The sequence below is a fragment of the Phyllostomus discolor genome, chromosome 4, assembly GCF_004126475.2.
Source record: "Phyllostomus discolor isolate MPI-MPIP mPhyDis1 chromosome 4, mPhyDis1.pri.v3, whole genome shotgun sequence".
Taxonomy (NCBI): Eukaryota; Metazoa; Chordata; class Mammalia; order Chiroptera; family Phyllostomidae; genus Phyllostomus; species Phyllostomus discolor.
In genome coordinates, this window is record NC_040906.2 from 4,993,253 (window position 1) to 5,011,630 (window position 18,378).

Sequence of the window (18,378 nt, forward strand, 5' to 3'; positions counted from 1 at the left end):
ATAAACAGTGCTATACACATACAGTGGAATACTACTCGGCAATTTAAAAAAAAAAACTACTGCTACATACTTACGGATGAATCCCAGAAAAATACCAATGAATGAAAAACACCAGACTCATACTGTATGATGACATTTAAATGAAATTCAAAAACAGACAAAATGGATCTATGGTAATAAAAGTCAGAAGAGCAGCTACCGGGATGGGAGGCTGCAGTACTGACTGCGGAGAGGCACAGGAGTGCTGGACCAGTTCCATACCTTGATTTGAGGGGCGGGGACACAAGTGTATACAAGTGCAAAAATTGTGCTCTTACTGTATGTTAAAAATCTAAAGATAAAAATTTTTAACAGAGGCAAAAAAGATCCTATCCATCCTTCAAGTTCAAATGGCACCTCCTCCATCAAGTTTTGCAGCTGGACTACATCCCTTCGTTACAGTATTCTGATGTCGTTTCTTCTACACCATTTATCACAGTCCATCTTGAATCTCAGTGGATTCTCCTTATTTCCCTAACTAGATGATTATCTTCCTGGGGGCAGTGACCATGTCTTTCACCTCGTACTGACAGAAAGCCTGGCAAATAAGGAAAGCTAAGAAAACTGTTGAATTGCATGAAAGGAAAAATTGGATCGGTGCCCATATGGGTGAAAGGGGGACAAAAAGAGGAAGGAAGGCTGGGAAAACAAATAGGAGATCTCCAAGGAAACCTTTGCTTACACCACAATTCTACCTACTTCCTGAAATCACATTAAATGTCACCTTGAACAACAAAGAATGAATCAAAACACCAAGTCTTACCCAGAGCGAAGATAAACAAACATCACACTTAGAGGAAATCCACCAAATAAATGCTTACCTAACCTGGGTGTTTCAACCTGGATGGGGCAATTTCACCAAGGAGAATAATAATCACCCGGCCATGCTGCTAAAAATATCGCCAGCCTAGTGTGCAAAGAGCCCAGAGAGCAGGTCAGGAGCCTTAGGGCCTAATTCTAACTCTGCCCCAACTTGCTGTGGCCCGTAGACAATCTCTTCGCCTCGGTGGGCCTCAGTCTCCTCGTTTGTAAAACAGGCGTCGGATTCGCAAATTCTCTTAAATCCCTTCCTGTATTCTGGGTATACGATCTTTCTCTCTCTCAGTCCAGCGCAGGAGCACAATAGAAACCCCCGCAAAACACGTAAAAGGCGCCCCTGATCAACACACCAGCATGACCTGAAGGAGTCATTTTGTTATACTATCTTTCATGGTTTAATCAGTGTTTTTGTTTGCAGCCTTACCATGATTTGCAGGAGATTTCTGAGTTCCATGTAAACAGAAGTTACCTCTCTGTTGGGTTGTCATCTTCTTTGAGAATGAAGAGGGTCTTCCTGCCTGGTTTCAACTCCCGGGATTCAGACAACACCAAACCTGAAGGAGGATTTAAGAATTTGCGCACACTGCGCGGCACACTGGAGTCTAAGTTACAGAGAAATAGGGTTTGTGGAATGCTGGGATTTGTAGTCCCTGGGCCTCTTTGTTGCGCGCTCGGATCTGTGATTCCCTGGTTCCCCCCCCCCCCGTGGAATGCTGGGAAATGTAGTCTCAGCCACATCGCACAGTGCAACCTGCAGTCATCTCTGAGCCCTAGTATGCCTAGCGGCGGGAGCGGGCCCATGGAGCCTCTGCAGATTTAAAGCCAATCCTCCGCGGGGGCAAACTCTAGGCAACAACAACGAATGAAAAATTTGTCCTACGGGACTTCCCGGGGAGGGCCCTTCTCATCGGCTCCCTTCGTCCCCCCTGCGAAGCCGCTAAGTATTTTTATTGGCTGATCAGGATGTCAATCGCCGAGACGGGCTCTCTATTGGCTTCGGGGCGGGCACTCGGAGGCTACGGGGAAGGAGAAGGGATCAGGAGCGGGAGCTGAGGGAAGGGAGAAACCGGTCCGGGTCTGGCCGCTGCCGCTGCTCGCCGGAGGTCTCCAGGCCCGGCTGCGGCTCCGTCGTCGGCTCCGGGGCATCGTCTGCGAGGCTCCGCCGGGCCAGCGTGGGAGAGCCGCGGGCGGCGGCTGCCGCATCATGTCAGCCAAGGACGAGCGTGCCCGGGAGATCCTGAGGGGCTTCAAACTGTATCCGCCCGGGAGCGGGGCGGGGCCGGGAGGACTTGGGAGGTGGCAGCTCGCGGGGGAGAAGGGCCAGGGACCCGGGCCGCGCCGGGTGGGCACCCGGGGAGGGGCGGCGGGGAGGAAAGAAACGGCATCCCGCGTCCCTGACGAGACCCGGCGCTGGAGGCGGAGAAAGGGGCACCCCGAGGGAGGACGGGGACGTTGACGGGAGCCCCGGGGGCGTGGAGGCGGAGGAGCCCTGGACGTGCCCCGGGAAAGACGCCGGCCGTCGGGGAAGCCGGCGCGGGTCCGAGCCCCGGCCGGCCGCGGGAGGCCGGGGAGGCGCTGCAGCCCGCGGGGAAGGGCCGAGGGGGCGCGGGGGGCTGGCCTGGACGCGCAGCAGCCTCTTTGGCGGGAAGTCCGCCGGGCAGCGGGGCGGAGTGACTTGGAGCGAGGGGCCGTGTGTGGGACAGCCGCGTCTGCTTCTGTTACACTCTCTGGGGTCCGCGCACCCCACGCCGCCCCCGTCTTGTTTCCGCAACTTCTCTCTCCTCACTTGTGGCTCCTTCCAGGGATGGGGCCCAGGAACGGGGCAGGGAGGGCCAAGGCCGCCCTCCTCCTAACTGTCTCGGCCTCCCGAGGCGTCGGACGGTGCTCGTCGGGTTTCTTCCCGGCGAGAAGAGAACCACGAACTTGAGCGTGAGGTGCCTTGCGGTTTGGGGTTCGCACGGGGACTCCTGGCCCAGGTGTCCTGGCTCGCTGGCGTCTGGGCGGGTGACGCGTAGACGCGGTGGAGCTGTCCAGCAGCAGTCACCGGATCACGTCGAGGACACGGTAGGGTGCACGGTGGTAGGGAATGGGAAATCGAGGCCCCGGGCCTGTCGTGGCGCGGCTTGTGCAACCTCCTGTCCTTAAGGCAGCGAGGCCGCTCTGTGTTTTAATGGAGTGGTCATCTGTGCCCACGTAATGCGGGTGAAAAAGACGCAATCTTGTGCATCCCCGATTTTGCATTTTCCTGCTGACCTTAATCTCTTCTTGCATGCTATGCGCACAATATGGAACATTTTCCAGTTCCTCTCTCGGGGAACACGGAGTCCCCACTGTAGGGCTCCTCCCCGGTTCTCTGAGCGGTGTGTTTTAACGATGCCCATTTCAACCCTGCAAGTTTTAATGGCTTTGCCACACTCACAAACCAAGTTGGTAGTAAATTTGAGCACACGAGTGCAAAAAAAAGTTACGGATGTTTTGAATGTACAAATGAAATTTCCCCCGTGGAAGCTGACCTGCTATGCTTGTTTTAAAAAACGGAAGGCATCATCACTTTTGCATACGATTATTTATGAGAAACTTTAGTATTTTTAGGTAGTGAAGTTTAGTAACAGCCTCCGTTATGGCTCCGTGTACCTTTTCGTGTTTCTCTTCATAGCGGCACCTGTCAGTAGAATAGAATGGCTGAAGTGCTAGAAAAACTGTGACGTGGATTTTGTTCTTTTTTTTTTCTTAAGTAATTTATATTGTTACTTAACCTGTATAGTATAGACAGTAAACCAGAGGCTACAGGGAATGATGAGGTTTCAGAAGCAACATTTTTGTCAGATTGGAATTAGCATGTTGCTGGAAACAAGGAGGGATCTTTTTGATGGCTTTTGAACACGGCAGAAAGGGGAAGTGTGAGCTTTTCACCTTCAGTCTTGGTTCTTAAGCCTGTTGAGAAAGAGGCTCGGAGACAAACGTGGCAGACAGTAGAGAGCAGAGCTCCCGTCAGCCCACTGGAAGGGAAGGTGAGTTAGCCAAGCAGGTGATGGTGTTAGCGGGCCCGGAGCCTCTCTCAGGGAAAGTTTGGTCTGGGCTGACTGAATCTCGGAGGGAGCAGCCGCATGAAACAGGTAGCCTGGGGGCAGTGGAGTGCTCGTCCTCTGGCAGCCTTGATCGCCATCTGAGAGTCGACAGAGAAAAGGAGAGGAGTTCTGGGAGTTGCTACTACTTTCAGGAAAATAAAAATTAGTGTTTTATTAAGAAACTATCGTCCACCTTTTATTGGGTAAATTTGGGGTAAACTGTTTTCTAAACTTTCAGAGTGCCTGTTTCTGTACATTGTTTTTACGACAAAAAATTTTTTGCCACTTTGTTCTCCCACCAGCAGTGCTGACAGTACTCCTTTTCCTCATTGAGCGTGTTGGTCTTTTCATTTTGGCCAGTTCGGACAGCAGATGGCATCTTGCTTTAGTGTGCATTTCCCTGGCCCCCCGGGTTCCTGGGGAGGTAGCACAGCATAGTGGTTAAGAGCCATCCTGGACAGTACAGCTGCGCTGCCCGGAATCCCAGCCCTGCACTCCTGGTTTCGTGTCCCTGAGCAGCTCCTGTGACCGCTGCCTCGACTTCCTCATCTGTGCACGGGGGTGAAAACAGCACTAGCTCACAGGGCTGTCGTGCCCCTAGGCAGAACACTCACGTTATGAAACTCAGCATCCATATCATTCCCTCGGGCAGTTGTCATGAGGATTAAATGTATGAAATGCTTAGTACAGTGTCTGGCACACAGTAAGTAATATATGTTAACTGCTGTTATTATTTGTTTTATTAATGTAAATATTAATAAAACATACCATTAATATATTAACATTATACAATAATTAATATAATAACAGTGGAGGTAATGTTATTAATAAAGCCACTAATTCTTCTGAGGTTTAACCAATGTCTTCAAGTTATCATTCTCTTTCCTTAATGAGAAAAACTAATATTTCTGTTTTGCCTCTTTAAAGAAATGATTCCATTAATAAGCATTGATGTGTACCTAGTGTTTGTCTTGTTTTCTAGGAATTAGTCACGTTTTACTGTGTGGCCGACAGAGAAGTAGTTTGACTCAGAACGTTTCTGAAAGGACCTTTCACTTGTGGTCCTGCATTTCTCTCCATAGTGTGACCCTGGATCCCCAATAGCCTCTTTGTCATAGCACCTTGACCTTTGACTTGACTTCCAGTCAAAAAGAGTTGGCTTTACATCTTCTATTCACTTGGATTTCCTCATTAAAAATAGTGGACTGTTGAACTTTTCTTGAATGTCAGTAATGGCTAGTAGATGCCTTGGCCAAGTGTTATAAATGAATTTGAGGTTTATGATTTCCTAAAATACAGTTTTTGTCTATCAACCCCAGTTCTGGGGAAGCAACCGAAACATGCCACCCATACAGCCAGTGAACACTGTTGGTCACAGCTCACCCAGTCTCAGACTTCATGCAGATTGTGATTGATAGTTTGTTTCCCAGGACTCTCGTGCATAGATTCTGAGAAGTTGTTACCAAGTTAGCCTGAATGGATTAAATGAATATAATGTCCTATTGATCGTATTACTTAGGATTTTTAAACAGGCATTCCTGCTTTCGCATTTCTGGGAGGAATTTAGAGTATAATTAGATGATTATAGTCCTCTTCAGACCTTCTAAATTCCTTTCCAGGATTGTGTATCTGGTTTATGGTGAAACACTATAGTAACTTCTGGAGATACGGAACAGAGCCTGGTAAGACTCTCATGGAAACTTCTGGTTATATCATCACTGTGTTTGATAAAGAGCTAGCAGTGGTACTGAGGTTTGGCAGCTCTGGGTTATTATTAGTGTTGACCTCACCCTTGCCTCACAGGCCTCTTTTGCCATTACTCTGCATTCCCAAACCCGCACAACAGAGAGGGACTTGACTTTGGGGTGCATAGATTTGTCCCTATTCCTGAGCTTTGGCATCATTGGAAGGTGTTTTAACGGCCATCTCATCTGGTAATCTGACTGTTCCAGCCATTGCTTGCAATGCTTAAAACTCAAATTGTCAAGATTTTAAGAGCAGCATTCTGTTGTTTTTGACCTGCTGGTGATTTTGAAGCTGAGAGGAAAATCGTATATATTTTTTCTACAGTCCATTGTCCATAAGGATCTCCGTGGATTGGACTAAAGAAGCATACTGTTTATGGCAAAGAAGGCGCTAGTCCCACTGGAAGAACACACATGAGGAACTTGTTTAGTGTCCAGCTAAGTGGCCCTGCTCCAGAGGAGAGGGACTGGAAATGTGCGATGCATTCGATAATTGGACAACTGAGAAGTTTTAACCTAAAGAGGAAGAAGAACTGGGACATGGATGTTCTAAAGTTTAAAATAACTGTTCTAAAGAAGAATTAAATGTGTGGCTATCAGAGAAATACAAGACTCAAGGGTAGCAGTTAGGGGAGACAGAGTTTATGTAGCCCAATTTCAAACAATTAGAGTTACCTGCAATAAACTTACATTTTCCAGGAAGTATTTTAAGCAGCATATGTGTGCCTGTTTCGAGAATATTGCAGAGGGAAAGCGTGTATGCGTCAGATAAGGCAGTAGGGCGGACGGTCTTCGGAGACTCCAGTCCTTTTCCAGCACTGCAGGGCTTTGATTTGGTGACAGCCTTCCTTGGTTAACAAGGATTCTTTTCAGCAGGTATTTCTGTTGAGATACGTACTACACCTAAAACAGGCAAAACATTTTCTGTGGTTTGGGGTAATTATTTTTCATACCACTCTTAGATACTTTTTAAAAAGATTTTATTTATATTTAGAAGGAAGGGAAGAGAGGGAGAGAAACTCAAATGTGAGAGGAAAACATCAATCAGTTGCCTCTCTTACACCCCCAACTGGGCACCTGGCCGGCAACCCTGGCATGTGCCCTGTCTGGGAATCAAACCTGCAAGCTTTTGGTTCACAGGCCGATGTTCAGTCCAATGAGCCATACCATCCAGGGCTTAGATGCTATTGATGAAATATTTTGTTTAGTGCATTGTGGATCCATTAATTCAGAATCACAGAGAGCAATTATTGCCTCCAAATGTAGGTAAAGTATACAGAACTGAACGTAAGTAGCTCTGATACAAATAATACTTTAGATATAGCTGCAAGAAGAAAGGGAATGGTGTAACATGCTTTATTCCTACAGTCTTTTTCAGTTTTTCAGAGCATTTGATACATTATCACAACAACTCCGTACATTATTGTCCTCACTTTATAGATAGAAAATTAAGGATTGATGAGGTTATCATTCAGATAAAGGCAGAAACTTAATTTAAACTTTGGTTTGTCTTTCTATAAATAATTTTCTACAATATACCATAATGACTCTTGGGAAATTAATTTTTTACTGTATTATTCCTTTTTTAAAAAATTATTTATTTATTTTATAGAGAGGGAAAAAGAGAGGAAGAGAGAGACAGTGTGAAAGATGTTGATTGGTTGTCCCTTGCACGCCCAGAATGGGGACCTGGCCCACAACCCAGGCATGTGCCCTGACTAGGAATCGAACTGGCCACCCTTTGGTTCACAGACAGGCACTCAATCCACTGAGCCACACCAGCCAGGGCTGTGTTACTGCATTTGAGTTTAAAATCATTCCTCAGTGTTACATCACAGGTTTATTTTTTCCTTAAAAATTATTCTCTTCTGTTGTGTTCATATCCTCTATTTTCTTGGTTTTCCCTCAACTCTCAGATATGGGGGCAAAATTAAGCCTTGGATAAGGAAGGATTTTCTAACAATTAGAGTTACCTTAAAAAAAAAAAAAGACATTTTCCAGGAAGTATTTAAACAGCATGTATTGGTCAGAGTTGTTAAAACAAAATGCCATACACTGTATGGCTTAAACAACAGACATTTATATCTCAACAAGTCTGGAGGCTGGAAAGTCCAAGATCAAGGTGCTAATTGATTTGGTTTTCAGCAGGGCCTCAGTTCCTGGCTTACAGATGGCCGCCTTCTCCCTTTGTCCTCACATGGTGGAGAAAAAGTGGATGTGCAAATCACAGGAGAGTCGTAACTCTACCATGTGTGGCTGTCTGGGTGACAGTTCTGTTTGGAAATGATGGTTCACGGACAGGTCGCTGCTAAATGAAAGGTTTTTACAAAGGGTCTAAATCTGAGGATCTGGCCTGACAATTTTCATGGGATAAGAGGTGACAAATTTAACCGTAAGCCTTTGCTGTGAGCCATCTTCTGTGCGAAGAACAAAGGCAGAGAGAGCTCTGGCTGTAGTGCTGCCACTTTACTGGAGGTTCATTCACACATTTGTTTTCAGGGTCCATGAGTGCCAGGCAATCTGCTGAACACAAGATGCAGAATGATAAGCCAGTTTTTATACTCAAATAATTTGTATAATAAGGGAGAGAGAAAGCAAAATTAGCAATCAGAATAAAATGTGATAAGTGTCCCGTAGTATGAAGTACTCTGGAACCTCAGAGAAAGAGTGACTGCTGTCCCAGTTGGTGTGGCTCAGTGGGTTGAGCGCCAGCGTGCAAACCGAAAGGTTGCCAGTTTGATCCCCACTCACGGTGCATGCCTGGGTTGCAGTCAGAACCCAGTCAGGTCCTCAGTTGGCAGAGTGTGAGAGGCAACCAATTGACGTATCTCTTGCACATCCATGTTTCTCTCCCTCTCTCCCTCCCTTCCCCTCTCTCTGAAAATAAATAAATAACATCTTTGAAGGGGGAAGAAAAGAGTGACCACTGCTGGAGGCATTGTGGAAGATACCAGAATTGTCATTTGATGGGATCTTGAAAGAAGAGTAGGTGTTGAGCAGTTTAACTTTCAGATACTGGAGGGTAACAGGGAAGGAGAGTGAAGACCATGAAAACTGAGGAGTGTTTCAGCGTGGAGTTGGGATCAAGAACGAGGATCAAAAATAAGTCCATGGAATTGCTGGAAATTTCAATTGTTCAAAGAATATCTGAGACTCTTCTGAGAGTCCCATGATAACTTGTATGACCATTGACCATTGGTGATCTCTTTGAGAATAGTAGATATTTAAGGAAACAAACTATAATCTACCAAGATTAGAAAATGGATAATAAGCCCTGGCTGGCGTAGCTCAGTGGATTGAGCGTGGGCTGCAAACCAAAGTGTCACAGGTTCAATTCCCAGTCAGGGCACATGCCTAGGTTGCAGGCCATGGCCCCCAGCAACTGCACATTGATGTTTCTCTCTCTCTCTCTCTTTCTCCCTCCCTTCCCTCTCTAAAAATAAGTAAAAATCTTTTTAAAAAATTAAAAAAAGAAAATGGATAATAGATGAAATAAAGTCACCAAGAATAGATTACTCTTTCAGGACATCTGGTGACTTAAGAAAGCAGAGATTAGGGGAGTAGCTTGAATAGGTAGAGATATTTTATTAAAGAATGAAATCGGGCCTGGCTGGCGTAGCTCAGTGGATTGAGCGTGGGCTGCAAACCAAAGCGTTGCAAGTTCGATTCCCAGTCAGGGCACATGCCTGGGTTGCAGGCCACAGCCACCAGCAACTACACATTGATGTTTCCCTCTCTCTTTCTTTCTCCCTCCCTTCCCTCTCCAAAAATAAATAAATAAAATCTTAAAAAAAGGAAAAGAAGGGTAATGGTTGCTCCATAGGCCTTACAGAAATGCTATGAAGTAAGTGAAATATATGTCAACTCCTTTTAAAAACCATAGCACTCTAAATGTATTATGCTTACTATTACATTGTTAGCAATTATTTATCTTTACCTTAAAGTTTAGTGTTGCTTTCTGCCCTGCCCTAGTGGCTCAGGTGGCCTGAGCACCATCCCACACACCAAAAGGTTGTGTGTTCGATTCCCAGTCAGGATATACACCTAGGTTGCAAGTTCAATACCCAGTCAGAGTGTGTACAGGAAGCACCTCTCCCTCTCTCTCTCTCTCTCTCTCTCTCTCTCTCTCTCTCTCTCTCTCTCCCTCCCCCCCCCCCCAATTCCTCTTCCTCTCTAAAATTAATACAAACATATCTTCAGGTCAGGATTAAAAATAAAAATAAATAAATAAGGTTCAGGGCTACAGGTGTCACGTTTCAGCGTGTTGTTAAAGCCAGAGTCTTAGTGATTGTTTTTTATTCCACCTTAAACATCTGAAGGCTTTTTTCACCGTTCTGGGAAGTGACTGGCTGTTAGAGTGATAGCAAAGGAAGCCCCCTGTATGACACAGGTGTCCCATTTGAAAGCCAAAATCGTCTTTGGCTTTGCTTTTAATAAGAGGGTTATAACTTCAGGGAGTTGATTTTCCTCTCAGTACTGGAGCATTTTTTAAAACTAGGTAAAATTCAGGGATCCCTGACTGTGGATTTTGGTAGAATTCAAGGGAATATCCCTGTGCCTCCAAATAACATAAACAGTGGTCGATCCTTTGGAGGACATGCCCTTGGGAAAGGGCCTTGTGTACTTCAATCAGGAGGTTCTGGGAAGCATATAAAAATGGGAGTCTCTAAGGGTCTCTTTGGGTATGTCTATTCTAGCTTGTTTCTGACCAGTTTCAGGCACATAACGGCACATATCAGTAGAATAATAGACCTACTAGAGAAAGAAAGGTTTGTTTCATTGTTTGACTTTGCTAGTGAGAAGACTGTGTTATGTTTCAAATAGTGATCTTTTTCTCATTACTAAATTACTTACCTCCACGGTTTCCCAGGCCAGTTTGAATTTTGATTGTATGCTTTCCAAGCACAGTACCTTTGCCAGGGCCAGAGTATTATTTCACAGGGATCTCACCACTGATTACAGTGCTGCATATTAAGTTTCAAGGATACTGAAACCTGGTTTCTCAGGGAAACCATTTATATTTTCTCACCTTGTCCCCCATAAATAGGAAAAAGACCAGAAGAAAAATCACTGGGAAATTTTTGGTGGAGACAGATGTTTAAATGTCCATGGATTCGAATTGGTTCTTAAGAATGTACCAAAAGACAGGATGCTCTGTGTTAGCAATGTTTGTGCAAGAAGAAGCCTAGAAGAGCTTTGACAAAAGTGATATTTAAAAATTAATGAAGATGCCCTGACCAGTATGGCTCGCTCGGTTGGGCATCATCCTGCAAACTGAAAGGTCGCTGGTTCGATTCCTGATCAGGGCACGTGCCTAGGTTGCAGGTTCCATCCCAGGTCAGTTGAAGTGCATGCTAGAGGCAATGAGTTGATCTTTCTGTCTCACACTGATGTTTCTCTCCCTCTGCTTCTCCCTCCCTTCTCCTCTCTCTTAAAAAAAAGTTAAGGTAAGAATAACAAAAGGAAATGGACAGAAAGTGAACAAGGGAGAGAGAGGTTGAGAGAGGAGGGATCATAAAGACAGAGTGTTAAAAGAGACCAAGAAGAAGAAAAGCCACAACAACAAAAAAACTAGGAAAGCGAAGCAAAGAAAGGCATTCCTTGATGAAAATGCTCAGGATGCCACTAAATAGAAACTCCCTTTGTTTATTGCTAGTCATAGCTGCTTCCACCCCAGAGGAATGAGAAGGGAGAGGTTTTTCTTCATGCCTACGACCTTGGATTGAAGCTTGGCCACATACTGCTCTGGTCTGCAGTGGTAGACATTAGCATACACCACAATGTGCTTAGTCAGCCACTTGGCCTGAAAATTCTACTTCCCTTGAAGTTCCTCAGACCATAGGTAATGAACCACATGCCCATGTATAAGTTATGGGTACTCTGCCAAGTCATGAACTCAACTTAATGCAGAATGAGATTTTAAATTTTTAATATGTTCTTACCTGCAATTTGGCTGACTGGCTAAGCTGGCGTCCTTAGAAAACACGGGTTTTTTTAAATTGGTTGGTTGGTTTGCTTTTTGTGTGTTGCTGAGCTCCAGCTCTAAGTTGCCCTTTCTACAGCCTGCTGAACCCTGAATGAGGTGCTCTCCTGGTATGGCTTCCAGACACTCTGTAGTGAGCCTTGCTTTCTGGTTGCCTAGCCCAAAAGAATTCTAATTAACCCCTCTGACTTGCCGTCTGATACTCATTGTGGTTCAACACACATTTGAATGCTGATTACGTGCTGAGCACTGACAAGGAAGGATAAATAATATAGTGCCAATGGAATTTGACTTGCAAATTTATATGTGCAGTACATTCTGTTAAGTACCATGATGCAGGTGTAAACAAGTGTGCAGGTGCACGGAGGAAGGATCAAGTAGCTTTGCCTCAGAGTGTATCAGGGACCACAATCAGAGCTGTGGTTGACTTAGCACTGGGTCATTACAGAGCATACTGGGGAGTGGAATTCTCGTTCTAAGTGGAGTGGAGCAACTTATGCGAAGCACCAAAGTACAAGAACATAATGTGTTTAGGAAATGCAGCCGTTAGGCATGGCTGGTGGATAGGGTGCATCTGGTGGCTGGGGTAAGAGGTGACTGAAGAACAGACTGAGCAGCAGAAACTAGACTGTCCATCTTCCTCCCTCCAATAAACCTTGATTTACCCTCTTGACTTCTTTGCCCCAGGCTTATAGTGATGTCTTATACCTGCTGCCCTCCCGGTTACCCGTTGATTTTCGGTCCTGCATCAAATTATCCTTTCAGCTTGACCCTACCTTCCCATCTCACCCTTCTCTATTAACTTATAACCCTTTTCTTTAAAAGATTCAACATTCCCAAACCTACTTACAAAGCCTAAACTTTGTATGTTCCTCAGAAAATGTATATGTCTGAGGGTGGAAGGACTTCTGTTGTACACTCACATAGGGTTAAACTGAGGCCGTGTCAAGAGCAGAGGTCTTGTCATTCTATCCTCCAGAACAGTGTTTCTTACAGTATCCCTGGTAAAGACCAGGTGTTAACTTCTAATCCTTCACAGACTGATATTTGTAGAAATTAAATGAAAATGAAATATTAGAAAAATCACATACAAAATAAAAGTCAAGAAATTTTATTACTAAAATCAATAACAAATTACTCTGCTAAAGTGCTATTAAGGTTTTTAAACACTTACCTTCTCACAGACTGGTACCAAATGGATTCACAAACCAGCACCAGTGTGTGGACCACCTTTTGAGCAGCACAGCTGTAGAATCCCCGGTATAACTTGTGCCCGATACACAGGAGAACCTCAGTGCCTGTTTCAGGAATAAATCTGTGAATGAGATGTTTAGCGTGATTATAGTAGTAGGAAGGGGGAAATGACAGTAGCAGTTCTCTGTGGAGAGTTGGAGGGAAATGATTGAGAAAATAAAGAGTACTATAATAATGTTACCCTCCATGTCAAACAAACTTTTTCTCATCACTTTCTTTGGCTCTCTAGTAAAGCAAATATGTACTAGCAAATCACCTGTGTGAATTTCTGAGACATGTTCATTTTGATCATGCTAAATATGTAAGACTTACTCTAAGTATCTGCAGAAAAATGTCAGCCCATTTATCTAATCTAGCTCTCACAAGCCAATCTGCAGTTGGCTAGGCCTGGTTTCAAATGCTAACCCCTGCTCGTCATATCAGCGTCTCTGCATGTTAATGTGGACCGTGCTGCCAAGTGCTTTCACTGCCTGAGATTTTTCTCATTTCCTTCTGTGTCTTCTCAGATTAGCGGAATAGGGTAAGAAGTCTTTTTATCAAAAACTTTGTAGCAAAGAAGCCTTCTATGTCAATTAAGATAATTTCATATCGCTTACAACACTGCAGATTTTCAGTTCTTAAAAGCAAGTCGTAAGGTCTTGAATCCCCTTCAAATAAGAGGGACTCATAGTGTCATTCAGAGGATGGAAAAGCAGGATGTCTATTTTTAAGCATTCAAACACATAGCTGCATTTGAAGATCATTATTTTCAAATACATAAACTTAATATTTGAATGCAACTTATAATAGGGAAGTTTTCTTATTATTATAAATAAGATTCTGTGTCCATTGTAGATCATTACAGCATCAGTAACTCAATACATCATCCTTATTCCATACTAACCATATCCTAAGAGGACATTGTTAGGAAGGGCAAGAGAACCATTTTCATGGTGTAATTGAGGGTCTGCCTGCCTTTCTCACCCTTTCATCATTTCCCTCAGCTCTTCCAGCTCTAGAAGCCTGTCCTTGCAAAGATACTGAGGACCAGCTGCCTAAAGCCACTTTCTTCCCAAGAGTATGTAGTGCAGACAGACTTCTGTCTGAATACTGTTACTTACTCACTGTGAGTTCCTGAGCAAGTTATTCAACTTCTAAGAACACCACTGTTTTCATGTGGGTGTCAGTATTAAATGACATAAGGTTGAAAAATAGAAAAAGGGGCTCTTAGCATAGTGCTTAGCATATGTATTGAATTTAGGTACTTAAATACTAGTTCATTTACTTTGCCTCCTCTTTCTTTGAGGACTAGCTTTAAGCGTTGGATATAGTCAGATAAGACTGGGAATATCGTTCACATTTCCCCTGGCCTTTGTACCGTCTACCGTTATCAAGTTAAACAAGACTGTTAGGAAGGCAGCTCTGAGAAATGCAAGAGTTATTGAACTTTATAGTCACTGTTAGGCTAATACAATAGCCTTTGGAGATTTTATAGAAACTCAAAAGAGATAGCAGACCCTGAGCCTTAGGCTCACACCTGTTCTCCTAGCCCTGGCTGGGCTGACTGTTGACAACATCCCTTACCATTTGAACGTGGAAGAGACCAGCTCCTCAGCTGGTGCTAGATCTGTTTGTTACCTTAATGTTATTGTGGCTTTATTGATGTTATATATAATTTGATGTGGTTCCGTAATTTCTAGAAAGCTTGCCTAAGCTAGAAAACAGTGTCTCTAGTCATGCAACATGTCCTCTTTGTAAATATGTCTTTTGCCCATCAAGGATATGTAATAAAAGACCAAAAATCAGGAATCCTAAAAATGAATGAGTTCTGACCTGTGGAACACACTAACAGCATAATCTGAGCTGGCATTCCACACATAAAAAGGCATCTGGTATCCTGCAGTATTTGGAAGGGCCTTTCTAGCCTCGTGTCCTGGAAGGACTGCTTGTCCTAGACCGTGAGCTTAGGGATCATGACTTACTCATCTTTTATCCCTGGGTCTTGGGTATAGTCTCTCCCTGGTACATCCCTGGGCATCTGGGATAGCTGATTGTGTCATATGAACGTTAAGAAAGTGGATGTTGAAGTCAGGCAGTCAAAAACCAACTTTGTAGCCCTTGCTGGTGTGGCTCAGTTCGTTGCAGCCTCATCCCATGCACATAACAGTTTCGGGTTTGATCCCCAGTCAGGGGCATACAGGAGGCAGCCTATCAATGGGATGTTTCTCTTACATAGATGTGTGTGTGTGTCTCTCTCTCTCTCTCTCTCTCTCTCTCTCTCTCTCTCTCTCTTCTCTCTCCCTCCCCACCTCTCCGCCTCTCCCCCTCTCTCCCCCTCTCTCTCTCTCTCTATCTCCCCCACCCCTTCCTCTCTCTAGCAAAAAAAATATATATATATATTATTGACTATATATGACTTATTGTCCTTGTGACCTTTGAGCAAGTTACTTGCCATGCCTAAACCACAGATTCCTCATCCATGTAAGGGCTATAATAATAATGCCTATTTCATAGGGTTGTGAGGATTAATTTTGATCTGTATAAAGCACTTAGCCAATATCTTGCATTCAGTACATTAGTCATCATTTTACAGTAAATAAATGCTGAAAATAAAGGCCAGTGATAGTTACTATTGTGCATGTTATTGCCAAAGATTCTTACACCCTAGAGATGTGTAACATGAATCATCTGACAACAGAATTCTTTCCATTTCTTGGAAAAGTCTTCCTTTTTAATTTCTTCTGTTCATTTAAACAGAAATTTACTTTGATAAGGAATGTCTAATTCATATGTTTGCTCCAGAAAGTTTTATATGAAAGTTTTCCTATTTTATTGTTTTTAGAAATTATTTTGGAGGAATGATGATCTGGTGAGGACTTATGAGTATTTTTAAATATTTACTTTGTCGGTCTAAAAATATGCTAAATATTTTCAATTTCCATGGGAAAGCCTCAGGGAAAAAAACAACTTTGCCTTTTTTTTTTTTTCTTTTTGGTTAAATCCCTAGTGAAGTTTAGAAATTTGAAGAAGGGTATTGCCAAGAAGCTGCAAAGAGACCCCACCTTTGAGCCGCTGCTTGTTCTCTCTGCGCAGCACGCAAAGAAGCTTGTGGGCAAACAGGCCGTTGTTTGTTGCCGGCTCCCGAAGCGCTGCCAGGGGAGACTGGCACTCCTGGGGTCTCGTGTGTCCCCAGCAGGGAGTTGATGGGAGGCGGTCATTAATCCGCACCAACTCGAGTTTATTAGCTGTACGAGTTCCCAAACATGTTTTTGAGCGAGAAATTCTGCAAGTCCCCTTACAGTGTTTGTCTGTCCCTTTTCAGCTCTGCAGCCAAGGGTTATTTTTTTCCCGCCATTTTTTAGACTTCTGATCTTTTTCTCCCACTGCCTACCTGTCTTCTCCTCCATGCTTTCCTTTCCTCCTCTGTGCACACAAAATATTTTAGATTCAGTGACTGTTTACCCCTGAAAAATGTGTTGTTATTTCAGACTTACTTTCAGTTTTATAAAATCTTATCTCCTGGAAACATCTCCTAACTCGCAGTATCAATTCTTTGTTTATAGACAACCCCTCCCTGCCTGGTAGTATAGAATATGAGCTTCAGCATCTGTGATTTTTTCTTTCTGCTCTTTAAAGGGGTTTCTTTCCCAGAACGCTGAAGCTACTGAGAGTCAGTTCCCTGGGCCAGTAGCATGGGAATCACCTGAGAGCTGGTTAGAAACGCAGAATCTCAGGTCCCACCCCAGTCCTGCTGAACCGGAATCTATATCTTGACAAGATCCAAATTTGGTTTTTATGCACGTGAACATTTGAGAAAGCGCTGTGGCAGTTTAGTCGGTTAGGGTGTGTCCCAGACGCCAAGGTTGCAGGCACAACCTCTGGTCAGGGCACGTACAAGAAGCAACCAATGAGTACATAAACAAGTGGAACAACAAATCGATATCTCTAGCTGTCTCTCCCTCCCTTCCACTCACTCTCTAAAGTCAATAAATTTTTAAAAAGTGAAAGAAAACACTGCTGTAAGCTTTGCTCCATGGAGGAAAGCTCTATCAAGTAGTGGTTCTCATCTCGGGCTGTTCAGTGTAATCACCTGAGGGACTTCCAAAAAGACTGATGCCTGAGTTCCATCTTGAGAGACTCTGATCTAATTGGTCTGGGGGTGGTCCAGGCATTGGGAGTTTTAAACGTTCCCCATGTGATTCTAATATGCAGCCAAGGTTGAGAACCACTGTTGTGCATAAATTGATAGTTTGCCCTAGTTTCTTAGAATATCAATATGTATAAATCAATGCAAGACTAATGATGAAAAAACTATACTTTTTACAATTACATTTATTGGGAGGGTGTATATATGTATAGAAAAACATTGGAAATATAGACCCCAAAATAATGAAATGGTAATCTCTGGGTTATAGGATTGCAGCTGTTGTTTTTGTGTTCTGTTTTCTAAACTTTCTACAATACCCGTGAATTCTTTTGGCTATAAATCTTCATATGTGTATACACATACTTTTAAGTAAATGTAATCATATTCTATGTATCTTGTGAACTTTTTAGTTTTTTTACATTTTTATCCTGTTTTCACATATAAGCATATTATAGATATTTTCCCATACCGTTAAATATCATTACACAAGCTTAAAGTGAATCCAGACCCAGGATGACTGGGTTTTTACCTTAAAAAGTATGTTTACAAACTGACTGAGATCCAGAGATCTTCGCTCTTGGAAGCCTTTAGTGTTTGGAAGTGTTCCTTGTCCACAGCAGGGGAAATGTTTAGACAGAGATGTCAAAACTGCACTGAGGGCCTGTCAGACCTTCTCAGAGGTTTCCCAACTGTTGTCAGCTGAGCACTACCATTTGTGTGAGCTCTTGAACCTGACACACAGAGCCTGACTTAACCGTCCCAGAAGGTACTGCGCATGGGGAATTCTTGACGATGTTTGGGTTGCAACCTGTGTGCCCTGTTGGAGGGAATTCTATTTCCACACTTCCCCTTCGAATCCTTTTTGGTTTAGCTGGGACTGTGTTTCACAACAACCAGTATCTCTTACGGTTCCCTCTGTATTGATACGCATGCTATGACATGAAAAGCTGGAAAACCCTTAGAGAGCCTCAGTGACGTGTAGTTGACCGAGCTGTGTTAAAATCAAAGAAAGTTAAGTACATCCTCTTTCTCAAACCTTGGGAATAAATTTCTTTCAGTCCCACAACTTTTTTTTGTTTTGAAAAAGAGCATCTGCCTATAAAACTGTTCTGTCCTTAACCCAGTTAATTTGCATTCTATGGGAAGAGAATAATTTTGTTAATGATCTTTTTACAATCAGATGTATGGAGATACATTCTGCAGTTGGGGAACCTTTTTAAGATTCATAGTAGCAAGCCCTGGCTGGCGTAGCTCAGTGGATTGAGCGTGGGCTGTGAACCAAAGCGTCGCAGGTTCAATTCCCAGTCAGGGCACATGCCTGGGTTGCAGGCCACAGCCCCCAGC

At 43.8% G+C, this 18,378-nt stretch overlaps 2 protein-coding genes across 10 annotated transcripts in view; one reads left to right on the forward strand and one right to left on the reverse strand.

Moving 5' to 3' along the window:
- Positions 1 to 1,610, reverse strand: part of COPS7B (COP9 signalosome subunit 7B) — a 29,101-nt gene extending 27,491 nt beyond the window's left edge. Inside the window, exon 1 of one of the 8 annotated variants that reach the window (XM_028510699.2) lies at positions 1,283 to 1,531. Coding sequence is in view for 5 of the 8 variants with exons in the window: in XM_036022714.1 (XP_035878607.1) it covers positions 1,283 to 1,346 (64 nt within the window). In the remaining 3 variants the exon portion in view is untranslated. Of the gene's footprint in view, positions 1 to 1,282 lie in introns of all 8 variants that reach the window. The other 7 variants (XM_036022714.1, XM_036022717.1, XM_036022715.1 and 4 more) reach the window with 7 other exon arrangements.
- The window catches only part of PDE6D (phosphodiesterase 6D), a 41,265-nt gene continuing 24,464 nt past the window's right edge, over positions 1,578 to 18,378 (forward strand). Inside the window, exon 1 of one of the 2 annotated variants that reach the window (XM_028509416.2) lies at positions 1,578 to 2,112. In XM_028509416.2, the coding sequence (XP_028365217.1) occupies positions 2,063 to 2,112 (50 nt within the window). In that variant the 5' untranslated portion in view covers positions 1,578 to 2,062. The remainder of the gene's footprint in view (positions 2,113 to 18,378) is intronic. The other variant, XM_036022723.1, reaches the window with a different exon arrangement.